The sequence below is a fragment of the Zonotrichia albicollis genome, chromosome 13 (genome assembly GCF_047830755.1).
Source record: "Zonotrichia albicollis isolate bZonAlb1 chromosome 13, bZonAlb1.hap1, whole genome shotgun sequence".
Lineage (NCBI taxonomy): Eukaryota > Metazoa > Chordata > Aves > Passeriformes > Passerellidae > Zonotrichia > Zonotrichia albicollis.
Window position 1 is genome coordinate 1,125,266 of NC_133831.1, and position 18,650 is coordinate 1,143,915.

The following is an 18,650-nucleotide window of genomic DNA, read 5'->3' on the forward strand; positions in this document are numbered from 1 at the left end:
GAACCCCTGTGGGTGGCACAGCCCTGGGCACCAGGACACCACTTCCCTTTATTTGGCAGATCCCAAAGCCCAGGTCAGTGTGCTGGAAGAACTGGAAAGGTTCCTGCCTCGGCACAGGAAGCAAACTGTGCACTGTCTGCACTTCAAGGCCGACTGCACAACACACAAAAACAGGGCAAGAGGGAAATACTCTCCTCTATTCCCAGACAAAACCAGCATTATCCACAAATCCCAAATGCATTTCTTTTCCCTTTTCATTTTAGGAGAAGAGACCAGATTTAATTGTTGTCCCCATCTGGTGCACATTCACAGTACGTAAGAATGAGTTTAATTTCCCATACATGTGTCAGATCATGACCTCAGGGAGAAAGAAGAATCTGATTTCCAGAAGCCACATGCCAGTTCCCACTGGCTCTGCCACACACAGCACGAAACACCCCAACCAACCAGGATCCAGCATAAGTTGCTCACAGGATATACAATCCAAAGGGACAAGTACAAATATTACAAAATGAACGGAATCACTTTTAAAATCCATGTATTTGTTGAACCGTTAAAAACAGACAGGAACAGAAAGAGGAGGCCAACCCAACAACTCCCTGCCGCTCCAGTTGGTGCTGCCTGCATGCTCTGGGAACGTTCCTGCAGAACCAAACTCTGGACATCCTTGCTGGCAAGGGCTGGAGACAACTGGCAGATGGTTCCTGACTGTGTGAAGGGCTGAGGCAGAGCAACAGGCCCAGGGCAGCTCTTTCATGGTGTCTGGCTTAACGCAAAGGCATTGAGAGAAAAGGTTGTCTGGGGTAATGTCAGAGAGCGAGAGAGAGCGAGAGAGAGCGTGAGGGACACCACGCCAAGGGCAGGGAATAACAGGAGTTCCTCTTTCCCTGCCACGGCAAGAGGGAAGTACAACAGATCAGTGGGTCCCAGAGTTAGGACAGAGTTTGGAATTAGCTTGGTCCCATGGATATCAACATCACTTGACAGACTCAGAGCTAAAAGCAAGGCGGGAAGGCTAAGGGCAGCAGAACCCCACGTGTTGCACACACACACTCTCTCTCCCTCTTCTCAGGCTGTCTGAGGCCCCAGCAAGGCCAGCTCAGGAGCTTTTCCCATCTGCCATGTAATAACGATACATTAAACCTAAAACCAGTGCTCCAAAGATGGGGATCAGCCATGTCGACCAGGAACTACAGGGAGAGAAAAAGAAACAACAAACTAAAACGTGCACACCGCAGAAACCAGAAGAAAGCACCTAGTTATAATCCATCCCCAATATTCAACCCTTGTGGCACATCCAGGGAGCTGTACCCACAGGCTGGCCCCTAAGCATGGCCGCCCCACTGTCCCCAGGCACAGGCTCTGCCAGCCCCCACAGGAGTGGCCTTGTGCCTTATAAAATAGCAGCTGGGTGGCTGCAGTTTCCAGCTTGGCACATCCAGAGACCAGTGGGGGGGGTTTGTTGTTGGTTTGGTTTTATTTTCCTTAAATAAGTCAGGCTGTAATTTGTGTTGTACAAACAACACTGTTGACTCAAGGATGGCAACGGCTACAGCTGTGCCCTGGTAAATCTGCCTTGCTCACCCTCAGCAGCCTCCTGAACAAAACCTCCTGCACGAGCTGCAGGAGAGCAGGGCCCTGAGCTGGTTTTATGGATTTTCATCTAGACTGGGCTGATCATGGTAAAGTCCTCCAAAAACCCACCCATCCCTGGGCCCACAGCGACCACCCAAACAGCCCCTGTGGTTACAGAGATGCAGCCAATGCCAATGCACAGCAGCACAGGGGGCAGAGAACACCACACACTGGCACGCTGGCTCTGCCCAGCACAGAGCAGGGCTGGGCTCACATCCAGCAAGGGAGGTGCACGCTCTGGCACTTGCTGTGGAGGATCTGCTTGCCAGGACACTGCAGCACATCCCCAGGGACTCGCCTGCCCTTTGGAGTTAACGTGCAGCTCTACAGACATCCCCATCCCCTCCATTTCTCAGCCTTGTTTTCAGGAGATACTGTACCTGGTTTGGTCTGAGGATGTCCTACTTGAATTCTGGAGGAGGAAAGAGTGAGTTAGCAGGGGAACAAAGAAACATTAAATGTGTGCTAATAAGACAAGCCTGAACGTGTGATAACAAATACAGAGGGAAAATCACCCTCCCCTCCCAAACACCCCCTGTCACCAGCGTGGCTGCTTTTGGGGATGTCTGCTGTCATCTTCATGTTCTTCCATCAATCCAATCGGTCCCACCCAGTCACCAGCTTCATGCTGGAACTTGCACCCCTCTCAAAATAAAGCCTTGCTTATTGCATCACACTTTTATAGTTTTGGGGTGGTTTTGTGCTTCCCCCTCATTTATTTGTACATTACTGAGTCTCTCTCTTGCTGCCATCTTTGAATTACACTGGAACCTCCTTTAATACAGATGATGCACTCTGGAAAGAGCCCTCACCTGTGCATAACCTGCTGGATTTATTGATCAGAAGAGAAAAATACTTGAATAAAGTTTTTAACCCAGATCCAAGAGAGCTACTCGGATCGTCATTGATTTCTGTGCACATTTTCAGCATGTTCTTATGGAGTTGAATGAAACAATAAATTTTAAAGTGAATATGTACATAATCACACAGCTCCATATCTAAGCATAGGCTTTACCCAGCCTGAGTTGTGTTTGATTTCTCTGCAGACAGTTCCCTTCTGGATTCCTGCAGCTCTGCAAGTGGTCCTGCTCAAAGAACATCTCCTGAAAGCCTTGCTGAAGGCAGAGCTGTGCCCTGTGCAGGCCTCCCAGCCCAGCCAGCTGCAAGGCACATGTTTACCTCCAGCTGGGATTCTATTTATTGCCTTTTCCCTCTCCCCATCCCTTCCAAAGGCATTTTTGCAACACTCTGCCCTGTTCTAGTCCAGGAGTACCTGAGTGTTAAGCAACAGCACTGATCCCTGAGGCAGTTAACAGAGAATTCCTGTTTGCCAGCCAGCCCCTGCTGCTGTCTCCTGGCTCGGAGGGAACAACAAGGAAACCAGTTCCGTGGTCAGGACACAGCCAGAAATGCAAAAAATGGTCTGTGGCTCAAGGTGTGGAAAAAACATCTCTGCTGCCAGCAGAGAAAGGGCACAAAAACTCACTCCCAATTCCACACTGAGGTGCCCACTGAGGTTCAGAACAAAAACAAAGGTAGAATTTGCTTGGGAAATTTATTCGTGTGTAGTTTGCGTAAACATAAAGCCACAAGCTCCACAGGAAAAAGAGGGGGGGGAAAGCCTCCAAAAGACGTGACATTAAATAAAAGCAGAAAACTGGAATGCTAGAGCTTACCTTAGAACCTTGCTTTTCACGATCACTCTGTCAGGCGGAAAAAGAAGAAGAAAGAGGTAAGTGCTGACTTCAAAGGGAGGCTGCAGCCTTTATGAGGGAATTGTTCTGTACAAAGGTAATTGCCTGGGCTCAGTTTTCAAACAAGTCCTTCCTTGGCACCCAAAGGCAGGCAGAAAGGTGTCTGTGCCCCTGGGAACTCTCACCCTCCTGAGCTCAGATTTACAAGGCAAAGGTGGATGATGCTTCCACCAGCAACAGAGGGAACCCATGGATTCAGCTCAAGTGCCCCGATTTAAATGAAGTGAGAAATCTGTTCTGAATGGTGGAAGGACAAGACTAATTTACTTCAGCTTCCCCAGCAGAAACCCTGGACAACACAGGGACTGCCTGAGCCCCTCAAGTACTGACTTATTTCCCAAGGGCCAGCCTGTATCTTTGTCTGGGGTACACTCACCGGTGGGGGCACTCACCGGGTGCACCTCTCCGATGTAGTACTGCTTCAGCATCTCCCTGGCATCTGTGGAATGCCCCACGTCTTCAAAGCTCTCAGTGGCATCTCTGCCAGCTTGCTCAAGCAGCACCTCTTCTCCACCTGGGTGCTGGAAGAGAAGAGTCCAGGTGAGCCCAGGGCTGGATGCAGAAAGGCAGTGAGGATGTCACCAGCCTTCCTCCCAGCCCCACTGCTGGATGCCTCAAGGAACACCATCAGTAAAATCTGCCAGAGGTACAACTGTCCAAGCTCTCCTCAGGAATTCACAGGAAAGGATATTCTCCTTCTTCAGGTACTACAAAAATGATGTTTGGCTGACTCTGCCCACAGGTGTGCAATACTGAACTTGATCCCGTGTGCAACCACCAGTGACCTGGGGGGAGGAAATCATGAAGTACCACAAAAATGGCGCTGTTTAATATCAGAGATGCAGAGCTACAACAGGCAAACCCCCAAAGCTCCAGAGTGGCAGTGCCACTGCTGTGGGGGGCAGCAGTCAGGGCTGACTCTCAGGTGGGATGAAGGGGCACAAACCCCGGGTGTGGCTCTGCTGCCTCTGTCCCCTGTCCATGTCACAGTTCCAGGCACAGCCTGGCAATGGAACCACAGACCTGGCAAAGGCCAATCCCTTACAGGCTGAGTGTGAACCACCAGCTAACCCAGCTACACCAACAGAGCGGTCACACATCCCAGGGCACTCACAGGACTAACCCAGGGCTCCAGGGCTGCAGGCAACCAGCCCTGAACTGGAGAAGAGATGCTGGGCTACATTTCAGATCAAAGGAACAACACACCTGCTTCTCTCTGTCACATCCTTCTCCTTCCCACAGACACAGAGCAGTTGCCACCCCCCTCTTCCTTCAGTTTGTCTGCTTTTGCTGCCAAAAGTCTGAATATTCCCCCCAGGCCATCCCCCCTTGTACCAAACACAGGGGGGAACACAAACCAACCCCTTGGTGGCTCCAGTGGGCTGCTGCAGGCAATCCTGCAATCCTCCTATCAGAGCTCTTTATCTGGAATTATCCCTTATTGTCCAGGTATGTCACCGAACCAACACAGAGCTTCCTCAGAGCCACAACGGGCAAAGTGGATGGGGGCACACAGTTTGTCAGAGGCTGAGCTCCTGGCTCATTCCCTGTGTCCAGCTGCAGTTCCCCTGGCTGCCCCTTCTCCCACACCAGCCCTCAGCTCACTGATCCCACACGAGTCACACCAGGGACTGCTCACACTGCTCAGAACAACTGCCCAGTTTCCAGCTAAGACCCACTGAAAAGCTGCCCATTTATCTGAGAGTTTTACAATGACTCCTTAGGGTTGCCTCACCAGAAGTCTCATATTTCAGACAGGAAAATACCTGCATTTTAAGCAGACAACCTTCTTTTCCTAATAATTCACCCCAGAAGGACAGACACAACCCTGCAGCAACAGGGAACGTGCAGTGGAGCTTTCAGTGACATCCAGTCTCTCCACAGGCAAGAGACAAGAGGAAGGAGAAAATTCAAGAGAGAAGGAGAACAGTAAAGTTCACTCTTCTTTACATCTCTGCTTCTGAAGCCTTTCTCTGCACTTGCTAAATCCACAATTATTTATTTGTGCACATCTGTCTTTCGCTGCAATCTCCAAGCCTAAAAGAAAAAGACCTTCAAAATATTTTGGCATCTCCTATTTCTGAAGGGCTCTGTCCTCCAGACAGCAGCGCTGCAGCCAAACAATTCCCACCTTGTCCCAGGCCAGCAAACACAAACCCAGACTATTTGTACAGGAAGTCACGGACTGTGCCACAAACCTGCCCAAAGCTGCAGGAAAACATGGAAACAGTGGGGCAAACTGTGGGGGGAGGAAGAATACTTCAGGGGAAACAATGGCTGGAAAATGTCCCTTTGTGACAAGAAACGGCCAAAAGCAAACCAGAAGGACAGAGGGGACAATAAAACTGGGCTCTCTGTGTCACTGGACCCTCAGCACACACAGTAAGAGTGACTGGGAATGAGGGCACACAGCAAAGGCCACCGAGAGCACATCCCAAACCTCCTCAGGGAGAGAGCCTGGAGAGCCCTCCCACAAACCCCAAAACCTGTCTGCAAATGTCTGCCTGGGAGCTGCTGGCCCAGACCTGCTGCAGACACAGAGGAGCTCAGCAGCCACACTAAGCTCCAGGACTAATTAGATCACTGTGGCAGGTGAGAGATAAGAACACCAGGCTGAGGAGGGGTGAAACTTCCATGCCCTAGTGCTCAGAGTCAAAGAAATAAACCAGGAGAGGGAAGGGTTTTGCTGTGCAATAATCATGTCCAGCACCATCCAAGGCAGACCCAAGGATGGGCAGTCTCCTGGAGGAATGACCCACACATCCTGCACAGTGCTGGTGTAAGGCTGGGAAAAGGTTCTCCAAAAACACCTCTGCCAAGCTGGGGCAAGGCAGCAGGAGGAAACTCAGGTGCCTGGTGCTCCTCCTTCTCCTGAAGAACACTGTACCTGAAACCAACCGAGCCATGTGGGTCAGGGCTGTCACAGCCCAGGCTCCTTCCAGCTGGGAACTGGAAATGGATTCCTGCTCCACTTATCAGGGGGATCAGGAGCAGCAGCATGTGCTGAGACACAGAGCTGTGGGGGCTGCTCTGGCCTGTGGGCTCAGATAACAGACACGAGAGCTTCCTGGAGAAACCTGCATCTCCACACTCCCTGGTCATATGTGAAAATGGACAGAAGCTGTATCACTCCAGCAGGACCCTAAATAAACCTTTACAGATTGTGCACAAGTCAGAAGCTCAGATTTTGATACCCTGGTGGTGAAGTGTGAGCCTGACAGACCCAGAGCTGCTGCAGGAGGTACAGCTGCCTCCCAGCACACAGCCTGCTGCTCCAGCCACAGCCTGCACGGGCTTATCTGCACCACTGCAACCAGGAGCAGTCACAGGTGTCCTGCTGCGGTCACTCACCCAGATCTGGGGCAAAACACATCACCAAGAGGCTCTCTTAGATTGGAAATTAATCCCATTTCATTTCAGCCCCTCCCAGGCTCTCTGAAGCACAGGAGATGGCATCTCCCAGGAACACCTGCAGCACTTCAGCTGCTGTCTCTGCACATCTCCTGGATTTGGTTCGTGTTCTTACCATTCAGTAAGTGTTGTTATTTGACAGATGTCCTGTTACTCCTATTACACATAATGTGAACGGGGAACTTTAACTGGCCCACACTTCCAGCAGCACACGGATTCTGGGCTGGCTGACCTGCAGTGTGTAATTTGCAGGAACTATGAAGCCAAATTCAGCCTTTCAGCGGTGACTTCCTCAGGATTGCACAACCCCACCCACGGAACGTGCCAGCACCCTCAGCACTGCCAGCCAGATCTGTGAACAAAGGCCAGGAGGGGCACCCACAGCTCCTGCTGCAGTGCCCACACGGGACAGGGCAGGGGGGACACTGAGCTCTGCAGCTCCAGCTGCCCAGGGAACTGCAGCTCCAGTGCAGACTGGCACTGCTGGGCAGCCACAGAGCACACTGGCACTGCTGGTTCCAGCACTCTGCAGCTCCAGACTGGCACTGCTGGGCAGCCACAGAGCAGACTGGCACTGCTGGGCAGCCACAGAGCACACTGGCACTGCTGGGCAGCCACAGAGCACACTGGCACTGCTGGTTCCCAGCACTCTGCAGCTCCAGACTGGCACTGCTGGTTCCAGAGGCACTCCTCAGCACTCAGAGGGTAACACACACACACACACACAGAGGATTTTTGCCAATACATGAGGCCTTGATTCCCCAGCCCCCCTGTGTCACTCCTGCCACGCTGGCACAGCCCAACAGTGCCCTCATTCTTCTCCCTCTCCCTCCTCCAAGTGGGTCCTTTAATGTCAGGAAAACACAAACGGGGAAAAGGGCCTGGAAAGGCCAGAGTGAAATACAATCTCAGGGTGAAACACCACCTCAAGGCGGCACCCAGGGCACTGCTAACCTGGCTGGGACCGAGGTGTTTGTCTGGGCTCACTTATAATTCCAGAGGTGCCCCAGGGAGCAGGTCCCAGGCTCCATCTTAGGGAGAACATTGAGGTGAAGACTCAACCTCCCTGCAGTGTCGCAGAGACAAGTGCAAGACAGGATTCACAGGATTCACAGCTCCTGCAGCTGCTCCAGCTCCTTCTGGCTCTTCCTAAACCCTAACCCAGCATTTTCTTATTCAGAAACCAGCTGTGAATGGCTTTTCCAAGTTTTTTCCTGGTCTTTCCCTGCATCTGTTTGGCCTTTGAGCACCCACAACTCCCTCCCACCAAACTGTCCTGCCTCCACCTTGCACATCTCATCCCCCAAACTGCCCTGCCTGGAGAAAAGGAGGCTCAGGGGACCCTCTGCCTGTGCACAGCTCCCTGACAGGCTGGACATCAGCAGGAATTCCTTCATGGAAAGGGCTGTCCATTGGCAGGGAGGGTTGGAGTCCCCATCCCTGGAGGTGTCCAAGGAACAGCTGGAGGTGGCTCTCAGTGCTGGGGACAAGGTGGGCATTGGGCACAGCTTGGGCTCCATGGTCTGGGAGGGATTTTCCAGCCTGGACAATTCTGTGATTTGCTCATTTTCTGGACCCAAAGAAGAAACCAGATTGTGTCCAACTTCATCAATAAATGCTGACAGCAAGGCACAGCCTGGAGCTGCCAGTGGCCACCTCTCCTGCCTGATGCACAGGCACCCTCTCCACAGCAGCTCTGTCACTGCACAGCACACAGCTTCAACCACGTGGGCCTGCAGGGAAACCAGAGCTGGGCTCAGTCCAGCAGAACCAACAAGCTGGAACAAGTGCATGTCAGTGAAGTGTCTGCTTTGGAGCTGGCTCAGCCCAACCTTTGTACATTGCCCTGCAAATGCCACGAAATCTCTGCTGGTATTTCAAACTGGGACAAACCCTTTGAGATTTTCATAGGACCACAGAATCACAGAATATCCTGAGCTGCAAGGGACCCACAGAGATCAACCCCAGCCCTGCACAGACACCCCAGCAATCCCACCCTGGGCATCCCTGGGCAGTGCCAGCACCCTCTGGGGGAAGAACCTTTCCTGATATTCACCCTAAATTCCCCTGAGCACAGCTTCATGCCATTCCCTCGGGCATCACTGTTTTGTTATTTTATTTCCACTCCATTCCCAGCTCTCACCAGTTAGGACACCACTCTCAATCTTCAAAATCAGAAGACAAACGCAGTGAGTCTGGAAGGATTTTCTGTCCCCTCGGAGCAGAGGCGCGGCCATGAGGCCCGGAGAGCCCGCACGGCCCGGCCCGGCGCGGGGAGCTGCCCCCGGGACACCGGGACCGCCCCGAACCCGGCCCGGGCAGGCTCGCCCCCTCCTCTCGCCCCCGCCCCTCTGGGCCCCACAGACCCCCGGCTGTCTCCGCTCCCCTCAGGGCCGGGCCGGGCCGGCAGCCCCAGTGCAGGCCTCACCTCGTCCAGGAACCGGGTGACATCGTACACGCGCCCGTGGATCACCAGCCAGGCCTCACGGCTGGTGTTGTGCTTCGCCACCTCCTCCAGGGTGAACACGGGCGCGGGCCCGTCCCCGGCCGCCGCCGCCGCCGCGGCCTCTCCGCGCCGCCCGCCCTCCATGCTGCCCGGCGCGCCTCCGCGGAACGCGCGCCCTGACCCGCGCCGGCCGCCGTAGCGATGGCAACGCCCCGCGCGGGCTCCGTTGTACTCGGGGACCAATGGGGAGCGAGCTAGAGGGGGGCGCTGCCGGCGCAGCCAATGAGAGGGCGCGACGACGGGCGTGAGCCAATGGGGAGCGGCCGGGGCGAAAAGCGGGAAACGGCGCGTGAGCGTCGCCTCTGAGGCGGCACCGGGATCGGGATCGCGATCGGGATCGGGACCGGGACCGGGATCGGGATCTGGATCGGGATCTCAGCCCCGATCCCGGGCCCGTCAGTCTCGGAACCTCCCTCAGCCCCGGGCCCGTCAGTCCCTGTTCCCCCCTCAGCCCCCGCTCCCTTCAGCCCCCGTTCCCCCATTCCTGGCTCCGACCCGCCCCGTTACCCCCGTGCCCGTCACCAACCCGCCCTCAGCTTTTCCCGTGTCCCTGGCAGTTCTCCCTGCATGTTTGTAAAGCAGGTGTGATCCCACAGCCTCGGAACAGCACATCCCCAGGCCTGGCTCTGCCCGGGCTCCCAAGCAAAGCTCACAGCCAGGCCTGAGGAGAAGCGCTGGGGAATTCTCTCCTCCCTCCAGGGTCAGAGGCTGCTCAGAAGCTCAGGGACCCGAGCCATTCATGAACCCCATGGTGGTTTCCCTTTGTGAACGGGCATTTGTGGAATTTATCTCTTGCACTTGCAGCACAGGCACAGGCTGGGCAGTGCATGTTTGTTTAACGAGGGCTGAGGAGGCAGCAGGGCCGTGCTGTCAGTGCTGAGCTGTGAGCAGCACTGGCTAAAGGCTGAAGCTGTGAGCAGGCAGAGCCCAGCCCGTCACAAATCCCTCTGAAGGGAGCTCAGGGGAAGTTCTCCATTTGGACAAGGCCGTACATTCACCTACCCAGACACTGGGATGTAAAGGGCTCAGCCTGTTGTGAAACCTCTCCACACTCACCTAGTCAATATTAAATGTTAAATATTGAGCTGCTGCTCCTTTTGATCCTTTCTGTCTACCTTTTCCCAGTCATCAGGGCTGGTTCTGTGTGTAGTCCAGGATTTTGTGTGTTTCCAGCTCTTGGCACCTCTCCAAACCAACATCTTTCCTTCCAGATCCTCCCCTTTCCTTCTAGATCCTCCCCTTTCCTTCTAGATCAGCCCAGTTCCAGCAGGATGAGTTATGAGTTACCTTTGCTCAGATTGGTTCAGAGTTTCTGTAATCTTCTTCATGGGTTTCTTAGTAAGTGCCTTTGTGCTTCCTCCTCTCCATCCCTCATGCCTGGAGGGTTTCTCTGTGGTTTTCAAAGAAACGTCATGACCCTCCTCCACATTTCCTTTGTCCCCTGTTCCACTGCTCCCTGGTTTTCTGTGGCTCTCCACTGCTTTTCTAAGGCCAGAATGGTCCTGGAAGGGACCTTGGAGCTCCCCCAGTGCCCCAGCCCTGGCAGGGACCCTTCCCCTGTGCCAGGGGCTCCCAGCCCTGTCCAGCCTGGCCTGGGGCAGCCCCAGCTGCTGTGGGAGCTGCAGCCCCGAGCCTGCTGAGCAGGGGCCCTGGTGCTTTTCCTGCTCTGTTTCCTGCTCTAACTCCTCCTGAAGGATGTGACAGGCACGGGACCACGGCCACATGCAGATCCTGTTCCCTGGAATATTTTCTTTCATCTGTAATCACTTCATCAAAAGCCGTAAATCAGCGAGGGGAGGCTCCAGTGCACGAGCACGGCTGCAGTTTGTGCCTTCCTGCCCAGTGCTTTGTTTGGCACGAGGAACCCCAAAGCTCTTCCTGATGGTGACACCCCAGGAGGACTCAGTGAAACTGGAAAGTGAGGCACTGCCACTCCTGCTCCTGCTCCCATCATCCCTGCTTCCTCTTTGTTTATTGCAGACCATTCAGGGAGCAAACAGTGGGTTCATTTCTGCATTTTCTCTGGAATTCAGTGTTCCAGCCCTGGGTGCTGTTTCCACACTGCTGGCTAAGGCAGCCCTGGAGTGATGAGGGAGGGAAGCCTGGCCTGGGGAGCCAATGCTGTGCCCTCCCCACTCCAGAACACGTCAGGAATTGTCACCTTCTCCAGCTCGGCTCTTGTGCCATCTGTCACGTCACCACCCCATGCAAACCCTGCAGAGACCTTGGGATCTCACGGGAAGCAAGTCTGCCTGTGGGTGTCACATCCTTCAGGGCATTGCAAGCGTGTCCCGCTCCCACCCTGCTCCCCAGGGCAACCCCTGCCCCAGGTGGCCCCTCTGCCTCACACACATTATTATTTTTATCTTCCTTTGTTTGCCAATAAAAATCCCTCCCGGTTCTCTGTTTTCCGTCTGACACACGGATTTTTCCCATGTGTGTTTCCTCCTGTCCTGGCCTGGGGCAGAGGGAAGGGAGGATCCCAGATCACCTCATGCCAGAGGAATTTTCACGTGCTTTTCCATCTCAGGTGAGAGAGCCTGCAGGACAGAGCCGGGAATGTCCCCTGGGCTGAGGAGCCACCCCGTGATCCCGAGGATCAGCTCCAGGCCCCAGTTCTGTTTGGGATTTAGGGAGCTCGCTGGGAAGCCAGGACTTGGGATTCATTACCCCAGGTGTGAGTGACTGTGAGACAGCCCATGCCCCAAAATCCTGCCCAGGGACCCGGCTTGCTGTTCCAGGTGAGGGGGATCGGCAGGAGGCTGGAGCACAGGAGAGCGGGGGTTGTTCTGAAGAGCAGAAAAAGGCAAAAAACTCAGGCGTGCCCTGGCAGGGTGGCACTGCCAGCTGCGGGTGACACGAGTTTCACACACCCAGGCCTGCTCAGGTGACACACTCGCTCAGGGGTCCCAGCACTTACAGGCGGGCGTTTCGCTGCTGTGGGTGCCGGGGGACGGGCAGCGGGCCGACCCCGAGCCCGCAGGGAGCGGCCGTGCCCCCGCCTGTGCCCCGGGCTGTGCCCCTGGCTCTGCCCCCGCCCCGGGCTGTGCCCCCGGCTCTGCCCCCGCCGGTGCCCTCATCTGTGCCCCCGCCTGCGCCGCTCCCGCTGCCCTTCCCGCCGGGACCCGCCATTCCCCTCCCGGCCACCAGACGGCGACAACGCTTACCGGCGGCTTTGGAGCGATGCACGCCGGGAGTTGTAGGCGTGGCGGAGTTGACGCGATGCACGCCGGGAGTTGTAGGCGGGGCGGAGTTGGCGCGATGCACGCCGGGAGTTGTAGGCATGGCTGAGTGCGCGCGATGCGCGCCGGGAGTTGTAGGCGTGGCTGAGTTGGCGCGATGCGCGCCGGGAGTTGTAGGCGTGGCTGAGTGCGCGCGATGCGCGCCGGGAGTTGTAGGCGTGGCTGAGTTGGCGCGATGCACGCCGGGAGCTGTAGGCGTGGCTGAGTGCGCGCGATGCGCGCCGGGAGTTGTAGGCGTGGCTGAGTTGGCGCGATGCACGCCGGGAGCTGTAGGCGTGGCTGAGTGCGCGCGATGCGCGCCGGGAGTTGTAGGCGTGGCTGAGTTGGCGCGATGCACGCCGGGAGCTGTAGGCGTGGCTGAGTGCGCGCGATGCGCGCCGGGAGTTGTAGGCGTGGCTGAGTGCGCGCGATGCACGCCGGGAGCTGTAGGCGAGGAGCCCGCTAGATAAGGCCGCGCCCCGCGTTGGCGTCGTCACTTCCGGCGCGCTGGGGCCTGGCGGGATGGCGACGCGGCGGCCGGCGCGGCGGGAACGGGACCCGGAGCGGGACCGGGACACCGAGGGCGACCGCGACCCCGAGCCTGACCGGGCCGGGATGGCGGCGCTCCCTGAGAAGACCGTGAACCGCTGGGTCCTGCAGTTCTACTTCCACCGGGCCATCGAGGCCTACCGCTCCGGGCGCAACCGGGATTTCCGCCAGTTCCGCGACATCATGCAAGGTGCGCCGGGCCGGGCCGGGCCGGGGGCGGCGGGGCCGGGCCCGGGGGTGCCCGCGGCTCCCGGAGCGGGCCGCAGCCCTGACCAGCCGTTTGTCCCACAGCGCTGCTTGTGCGGCCGCTGGAGCGGGAGCCGGACATGGCGCAGATGCTCCGCATCATGCAGCTCCTCTCGCGGGTCGAGGAGGGCGAGAACCTCGGTAGGTGCCCGGCCCGTTCTGCGGGCCCGGTGCTCCGCGCAGCCCCGCTCCTGCTCTGTGCAGCCTGCCCCTGCTTCCCCCGTTCCGTGTCCGTGCGCCCGCAGCTCCCGGAGCTGTCCCTGCACAGAGCCGGGCCCTGGGCTGGGGCCGTGCGGGTCCCCGCGGGTGAGGGGGACTCTTTCGGTTTGTCTGTCTGTCTGGGGGGCCGGGAGCAGCGACCGGGGCTGGCAAACCCATCGGGCTGGCGACTCTGCTTTGCCTCGGCTTCCAAAGTGCTGCCCTGCCTCTTCCAGATTGCACCTTCGACAAGGAGTCAGAGCTGACCCCCCTGGAGTCAGCCATGCTGGTCCTGGACTTCATCCGTGAGGAGTTCTCTGTGGCAGACAGGACGATGGAGGCTGTGCAGAAAATGGTGAAGGAAGCTGTAAGATCCTTTTCTTTCTCAGTAAATACGTGGTGCAGCTTTTGCCTCGTGTGGGTGCTGGTGGGAGCTGCTTCACGTGTGGGGTTCCCTCACTGTGTGCAAGCTCCTCCCTGCAGGGATGGGGAGTTCTGAGTGGAGCTGGCACCGAGCTGCTCCTGTGCCTGCTTCAGTCTGTCCTGTTCTTGTTCTCATCTGCAGGCCATTGTTGTGTGTATCAGAAACAAGGAGTTTGAAAAAGCTTCTGACATCGTTAAGAAGCACATGGGGAAGGAGCCCAGGAACCAAGTGAGTCTGTGCTGGGATGAAGTGGGAGCTGCTGGTGTGTCTAGAGGGGGTCAGATGTGTCCTGGGAGGTTTGGGGTGAGAAGGCCAAAATGGGAACAATCCTGCTGGAGTGCTGGTCCCTCAGTCCCCCAGTGCTGCCTGTTTGGGTTGGCACCTTGGTTGTCACCCATCACTCAGCTTTCCTCACAAGCCCTCCAAGCATTACCATTTATCCCTTGATGAGCCTCCAGCTCAGTTCCCAGCAGGTTCTGGGAGCAGCAGGAGTCCCCACTCCGGTTCCTGCAGGCAGTAGGGTGCTTGGGCAATGAAATAAGGTGCTTCTGCTGCTGCTGTCCTGTTCCCCTGGCCATTTCCCAGCCTCATCTCGGTGTTAACTGGCTGTGCCTGGAGAATGCCCAGCAGGAAAGGCCCATCCTTGCCCACACACCCTTGCTGTGGCTGGCATTGATTGCCCTGTCCCTGCCCAGTGTTCTCACCTGATCCTGTGAATCCTTCTCCAGAAGAAGAGGAACGAGTGGCTGGCTGTGATCCGGGAGAAGAATCTGTCTCACCCAAAGGTCAAGAATTTCTCCTACGAGGAGTTCCAGCAGAGCATCTTTGAGTTCCTCAGGGGCTACATGGACGACTCGGAGCCGGCGCTGCTGACGGTGCGTGCCCTGCAGCCCTCTAAACCAAATCCAGCCCCTCCTAAGGGGTTCACATGGTCAGACAAGCTGTTCCATCCATGGAACACCCTTGGGAGGGGATAGAACAGAATGGGAGCACAAGGAATCGTGTCTGTAATGTGCTGTGCTCTCTCTGTTTTCAGTTATTGAAAAAGACTTTGGACTCTGAGCACGCTGGCAAAGCAAAATCCTCGCTGGGGACCCCGGAGCCTGCAGATGGGCTGAAGGACCAGGCAGCAGCTCCAGAGGCCCCAGCCAGGGCAGAGGGCCCAACCAACTCTCCAGAGGCCTTGGCAAGGGCAGAGGGCTCAGCCAGAGCTCCAGAGCTTGCAGGAGGAGCTGAAGACCTGGAGGGAGCTGCCAGCCCTGCCAAAAGGGCAGCTGCTCCCACAGCAGCTCCAGAGATGATGGAAGAAGCCGGTGGCTCTGCAGCAGCTGTGGAACCTATGGAAGTAGCCACTGACCCAGCAGCAACACCTGAACACTTACCAGCAGCATATGAGATCCTGAAGGGCACCCCAGAGCCCATGGAAGTAGCTAAAGAACCAGCAGCAGCCCCTGATCCCCCCAGGGTGTCCACCAGGGAATCACCAAGGTGGGCACAGCACTCTGGTTCTGGATTGTGGATGCAGTTCAGGCCTCAGGTTCTCTTCCCAGGGGTAATCCCCTGTGTCCAGGCAGCTCCTAATTCCCCAAATGCCTACCCAGGCCAGCCCAGAAGTGGATCCTGGGAAGGTGTTGAGGTGGTTTGGGTCAGTTGCTGGCAAGAAATGCTGCAGTGACAGGGAGGGGGCAGTGGCTGCTCTCATGGAGCAGCACTGGGAAAGGCAGGAAGGTGTGCTCCCCACACCTGGGACACTGTGCTGTGTGGGAGGGAGTGCTGGAGGGTTGGGAATGCCCCCTTCCATGGATTTGCACTGCAGGGCCAGGAGTTGGGGATGCCAGTGGAGGGCAAGGCTGCATTTTGGGCAGCAGAGCTCCCTTGGCAGTTTCCCTATAAGCCTCCTGGTTGTGTTTATTTTATAGGCAGCCCCCTGGAGCTGTAACCTCGTATGGGATTTCTGTTCTGAGAGAAGCTTTCAAGATCCTGTCGGACTCCGGGGACTCGGACGCCCTTTTCACCAAACTGGACCAAACAGACTTGCCTTCCCCCAAGCAACTGTCTCCTTCTGTATCCCACAGAACCAAGAGATGCAGAGAAGTGGAGAATCAAGCTTCTGAGACCTCAGAGCCTCCAGAAATACCCCATAACATCAAAAACTTGTTCAGCATAAGCAATCTGATCGTGGAGTTGGACGGCTCGTCCAGCAAGTCGAGCGAGTGCCCCGACTCTTCCCAGGAGCACGTGGTCTCTTCTGCCTCCAAACCTGCTCCCAAAGTGCCTGAGGAGCCCTTGTCTGCCCAGAGTGAGAAGTATGAAGCCTCTCTCGTGTTCTATTGTCTGCTCTGCCCCCAGAGTTGTCTTGCTGGTGTTGGTGGCCTGAGCACCAAACCCTTGCCCTGTGTCCCAAGATGAGTGTTGACCTTGCCCTCCAGGGCACAGCAAACCCTCTCTTGCCCTTATGTTTGGCTTTATAATTAATTCTTGATTAATGAAGAGGAGAAAACGTTCAGGTCCTGCTGCTAGTGAGGTGCTGCAGCTGGTCCTGGCAGGTGATTTCAGTACAAGGAACACATGTTTTTCCACACTTCTGCACTTTCAGCATCCCTGGCCAGAGTCTGTAGGAGCATCCTTCTCTTGCTTCCCACCTGTTAAGAAATCCAGTGTCCAGGGGCTGGCTCTGCTTGCTTGGTGGCCCTGCACCTGCTCCCCAAAGCACATTCTCCTGAGCCAGTAGCCAAAGTAAACCCTCACTTGATTTCAGGTCCTTCCAAGGAAGGTGGAACAGCTCCTGTGGCACAGAGGAGAAGGACAGCTGGAGTGATGAGGAGGAGCTCTTTGCAAATGCAGGTATGAGAGTCCCTGGCAGGGATTACCTGTGCTAGTCCTGGCAGGGGATCACTCACAGGGATCCTGCTGCTGCCTGGGGGGCTGAATTTTGAAACCAGGAATCCTGTGGGAAGGCTGGGATCAAGGAGTTGGGGTGCATTGCTGTCATGGGGTGCTCTGACTGCACAGCTCAGCAGTTAAGCACAAGGCAGCCTCTCAGGGAGGTCTGTACCTCCCAAATCATGGAAATGTAACTCTCTCCCTTGTTTTCCAGCATCACTTGAGAAAAACAAAGCCTCCAACAGCTCTGGCTCCAAGAAACAGGTATGTGGAGCCTTGTGTGCTTGCAGCAGGCCCTGCAGGGGGGCAGTGTCCCTGCAGCCTCCATGATAAAAGAGGCTGGAGCTGGGCCTGTCCTGCCTGCAGGGCACTGGGAATGTGCCTCAGTGCCTTTGCTTAAAGCAAGGTTTGCCAAGTTCCCTCACGCTGAGGGGTTGTTCAGCTGAGGGACACACATCTGGCAGCTGTTAGCCAGGAACAGGTCCCGTGTTGGTGCCACCAGGACCTCTGCTGGTCCCTGGGAAGGCACCTGCTGCACATCTGCAGTGCTGGGGTGTTGTGTGAGCTGCCAGGACCTGTGTGCCCTCCCTGCTGCTCCTGGCACGGGTGATGAGGGCAGCAGGCTCTGCCACGCAGCTGCTTCCTTGCTCTTTGCAGAAATGGACCATGGAGGAGAGCGAGTGGATCAAGGAAGGGGTGAAGAAGTACGGGGAAGGGAGGTGGAAAACCATCTGCCTCAAGTTCCCCTTCAGGAACCGCACGTCCGTGATGATCAAGGACCGCTGGCGGACCATGAAGAAGCTGGGAATGCTCTGAGTTGGGAGCCACAGGACTTTCTTTTGGTTTTTGGACCTCAGTTTGTGTTTTGGAAGCTGGCCCAGAGTGCAGTCTGTGCCAGTGTGGGAAGTCCCTCTGACAGCAGAACCATGACAGAGAGGAACCAGGAGCTTTGTGCTCCAGCTGGATCTGCAGAGATTGGCGTGCTGCACATGGCAGGGGCTGTGCAGCCTCCCAGCATGAATCCAGATCGAGACTTTTGTCCACCTGGCCACTGCAGCCTCTGGAATGAATCCCAGCTGTTTGCTCTGCTCAGGTGTGAGCAGAGGATGATCTCATAGGTGACTATTCTTGTGTTTGTTGTCTGTTCACTGAATCACTTGTTTCACTGTTTGCCATCACTCCCTTGTGGAATAGGCAGCACTGAGTCCCAGCACTTCTGTGGGGAAGAGATCCAGGCAAGAGGATCTACTTGTTGGGTTTGTTTTTTCCTCATTAATGGGGGACTAATGTGTGAGGAAAAATTCCTTCCTTCCAGCTCTGAGGCTTAAAAAAGCTAAAATTACTTTGTGTTTCAGTACTTGGATCTATTTGTTGTTTCTATGCTGAAATTTTTAGTTTTGTCTGACTTTGGTCATGTTTTCTTTGGACTTTTCCTGGTAATACCCTTGCTCTGTGTGAGCTCCAAGGGTGCCACATGTTCCTGCCTTCAAGTGCCAAAGCTGGAACGGTCATTTGTAAAATAAAGCTCCTTTTTTGTTTAGTAGCAAGAGTTGTGAAAGTGTGAATTTGTGTCTCGTGGGTGGAAATGCAGCAGAGGGTCACAGAATGTGGGGCTCTCCCTTCCCCTCTGGGAGTGCTGGGGCAGGAGCAGCACTGCCCTGGAGCTGTGACATGCTGGTGCACATGGGAAACAGGAGTTTCTGGGTTAGGTCAGGGGTGTGATACAGGGGCACCTGCTAAATTTAGTTTTTAAGTTTCTCTTGGCTGCTGTTCAGCAAAGCCAGTGCTGGGAGAAGTCTTGTCTAGGACCAGCTGCTTCCCCC

At 55.9% G+C, this 18,650-nt stretch overlaps 2 protein-coding genes across 4 annotated transcripts; one reads left to right on the forward strand and one right to left on the reverse strand.

The window, feature by feature from the left end:
- Window positions 1-521: 521 nt before the first annotated feature.
- On the reverse strand, window positions 522-9,451 carry CYB5B (cytochrome b5 type B). The gene is made up of 5 exons (XM_074550666.1): window positions 9,229-9,451; window positions 3,782-3,910; window positions 3,312-3,338; window positions 2,016-2,047; window positions 522-1,190 (listed from the first exon to the last, which is right to left on the reverse strand). The coding sequence occupies exons 1-5, from the start codon at window positions 9,388-9,390 to the stop codon at window positions 1,100-1,102; spliced, it is 441 nt and encodes a 146-aa protein (XP_074406767.1). The 5' UTR covers window positions 9,391-9,451; the 3' UTR covers window positions 522-1,099.
- A 3,543-nt stretch (window positions 9,452-12,994) lies between these two features.
- TERF2 (telomeric repeat binding factor 2) lies at window positions 12,995-18,370 on the forward strand. 3 transcript variants are annotated; one of them, XM_074550672.1, is made up of 10 exons: window positions 12,995-13,266; window positions 13,368-13,463; window positions 13,757-13,887; window positions 14,086-14,172; window positions 14,676-14,819; window positions 14,981-15,432; window positions 15,864-16,250; window positions 16,703-16,788; window positions 17,042-17,091; window positions 17,485-18,370. In XM_074550672.1, the coding sequence occupies exons 1-10, from the start codon at window positions 13,050-13,052 to the stop codon at window positions 17,641-17,643; spliced, it is 1,809 nt and encodes a 602-aa protein (XP_074406773.1). In that variant the 5' UTR covers window positions 12,995-13,049; the 3' UTR covers window positions 17,644-18,370. The 3 variants fall into 3 exon arrangements, with proteins under 3 accessions (XP_074406773.1, XP_074406772.1, XP_074406774.1); XM_074550671.1 differs by having other exon boundaries at window positions 12,996-13,266; window positions 14,673-14,819; XM_074550673.1 differs by having other exon boundaries at window positions 12,997-13,266; window positions 14,673-14,819; window positions 16,020-16,250.
- Window positions 18,371-18,650: the final 280 nt, after the last annotated feature.

What these genes read in the sequence shown, in the direction of transcription:
- CYB5B (XM_074550666.1), bottom strand. Translation starts at nt 9,390, where the DNA reads ATGGAGGGCGGGCGGCGCGGAGAGGCCGCGGCGGCGGCGGCGGCCGGG. An exon ending in ACATCGGAGAGGTGCACCCG is followed by an intron (nt 3,339 to 3,781) that starts GTGAGTGCCCCC and finishes TCCGCCTGACAG; the next exon opens with AGTGATCGTGAAAAGCAAGG. An exon ending in GTGAAAAGCAAGGTTCTAAG is followed by an intron (nt 2,048 to 3,311) that starts GTAAGCTCTAGC and finishes TTCCTCCTCCAG; the next exon opens with AATTCAAGTAGGACATCCTC.
- TERF2 (XM_074550671.1), top strand. Translation starts at nt 13,050, where the DNA reads ATGGCGACGCGGCGGCCGGCGCGGCGGGAACGGGACCCGGAGCGGGAC. An exon ending in AGAAAATGGTGAAGGAAGCT is followed by an intron (nt 13,888 to 14,085) that starts GTAAGATCCTTT and finishes TCTCATCTGCAG; the next exon opens with GCCATTGTTGTGTGTATCAG. An exon ending in GGAAGGAGCCCAGGAACCAA is followed by an intron (nt 14,173 to 14,672) that starts GTGAGTCTGTGC and finishes ATCCTTCTCCAG; the next exon opens with AAGAAGAGGAACGAGTGGCT.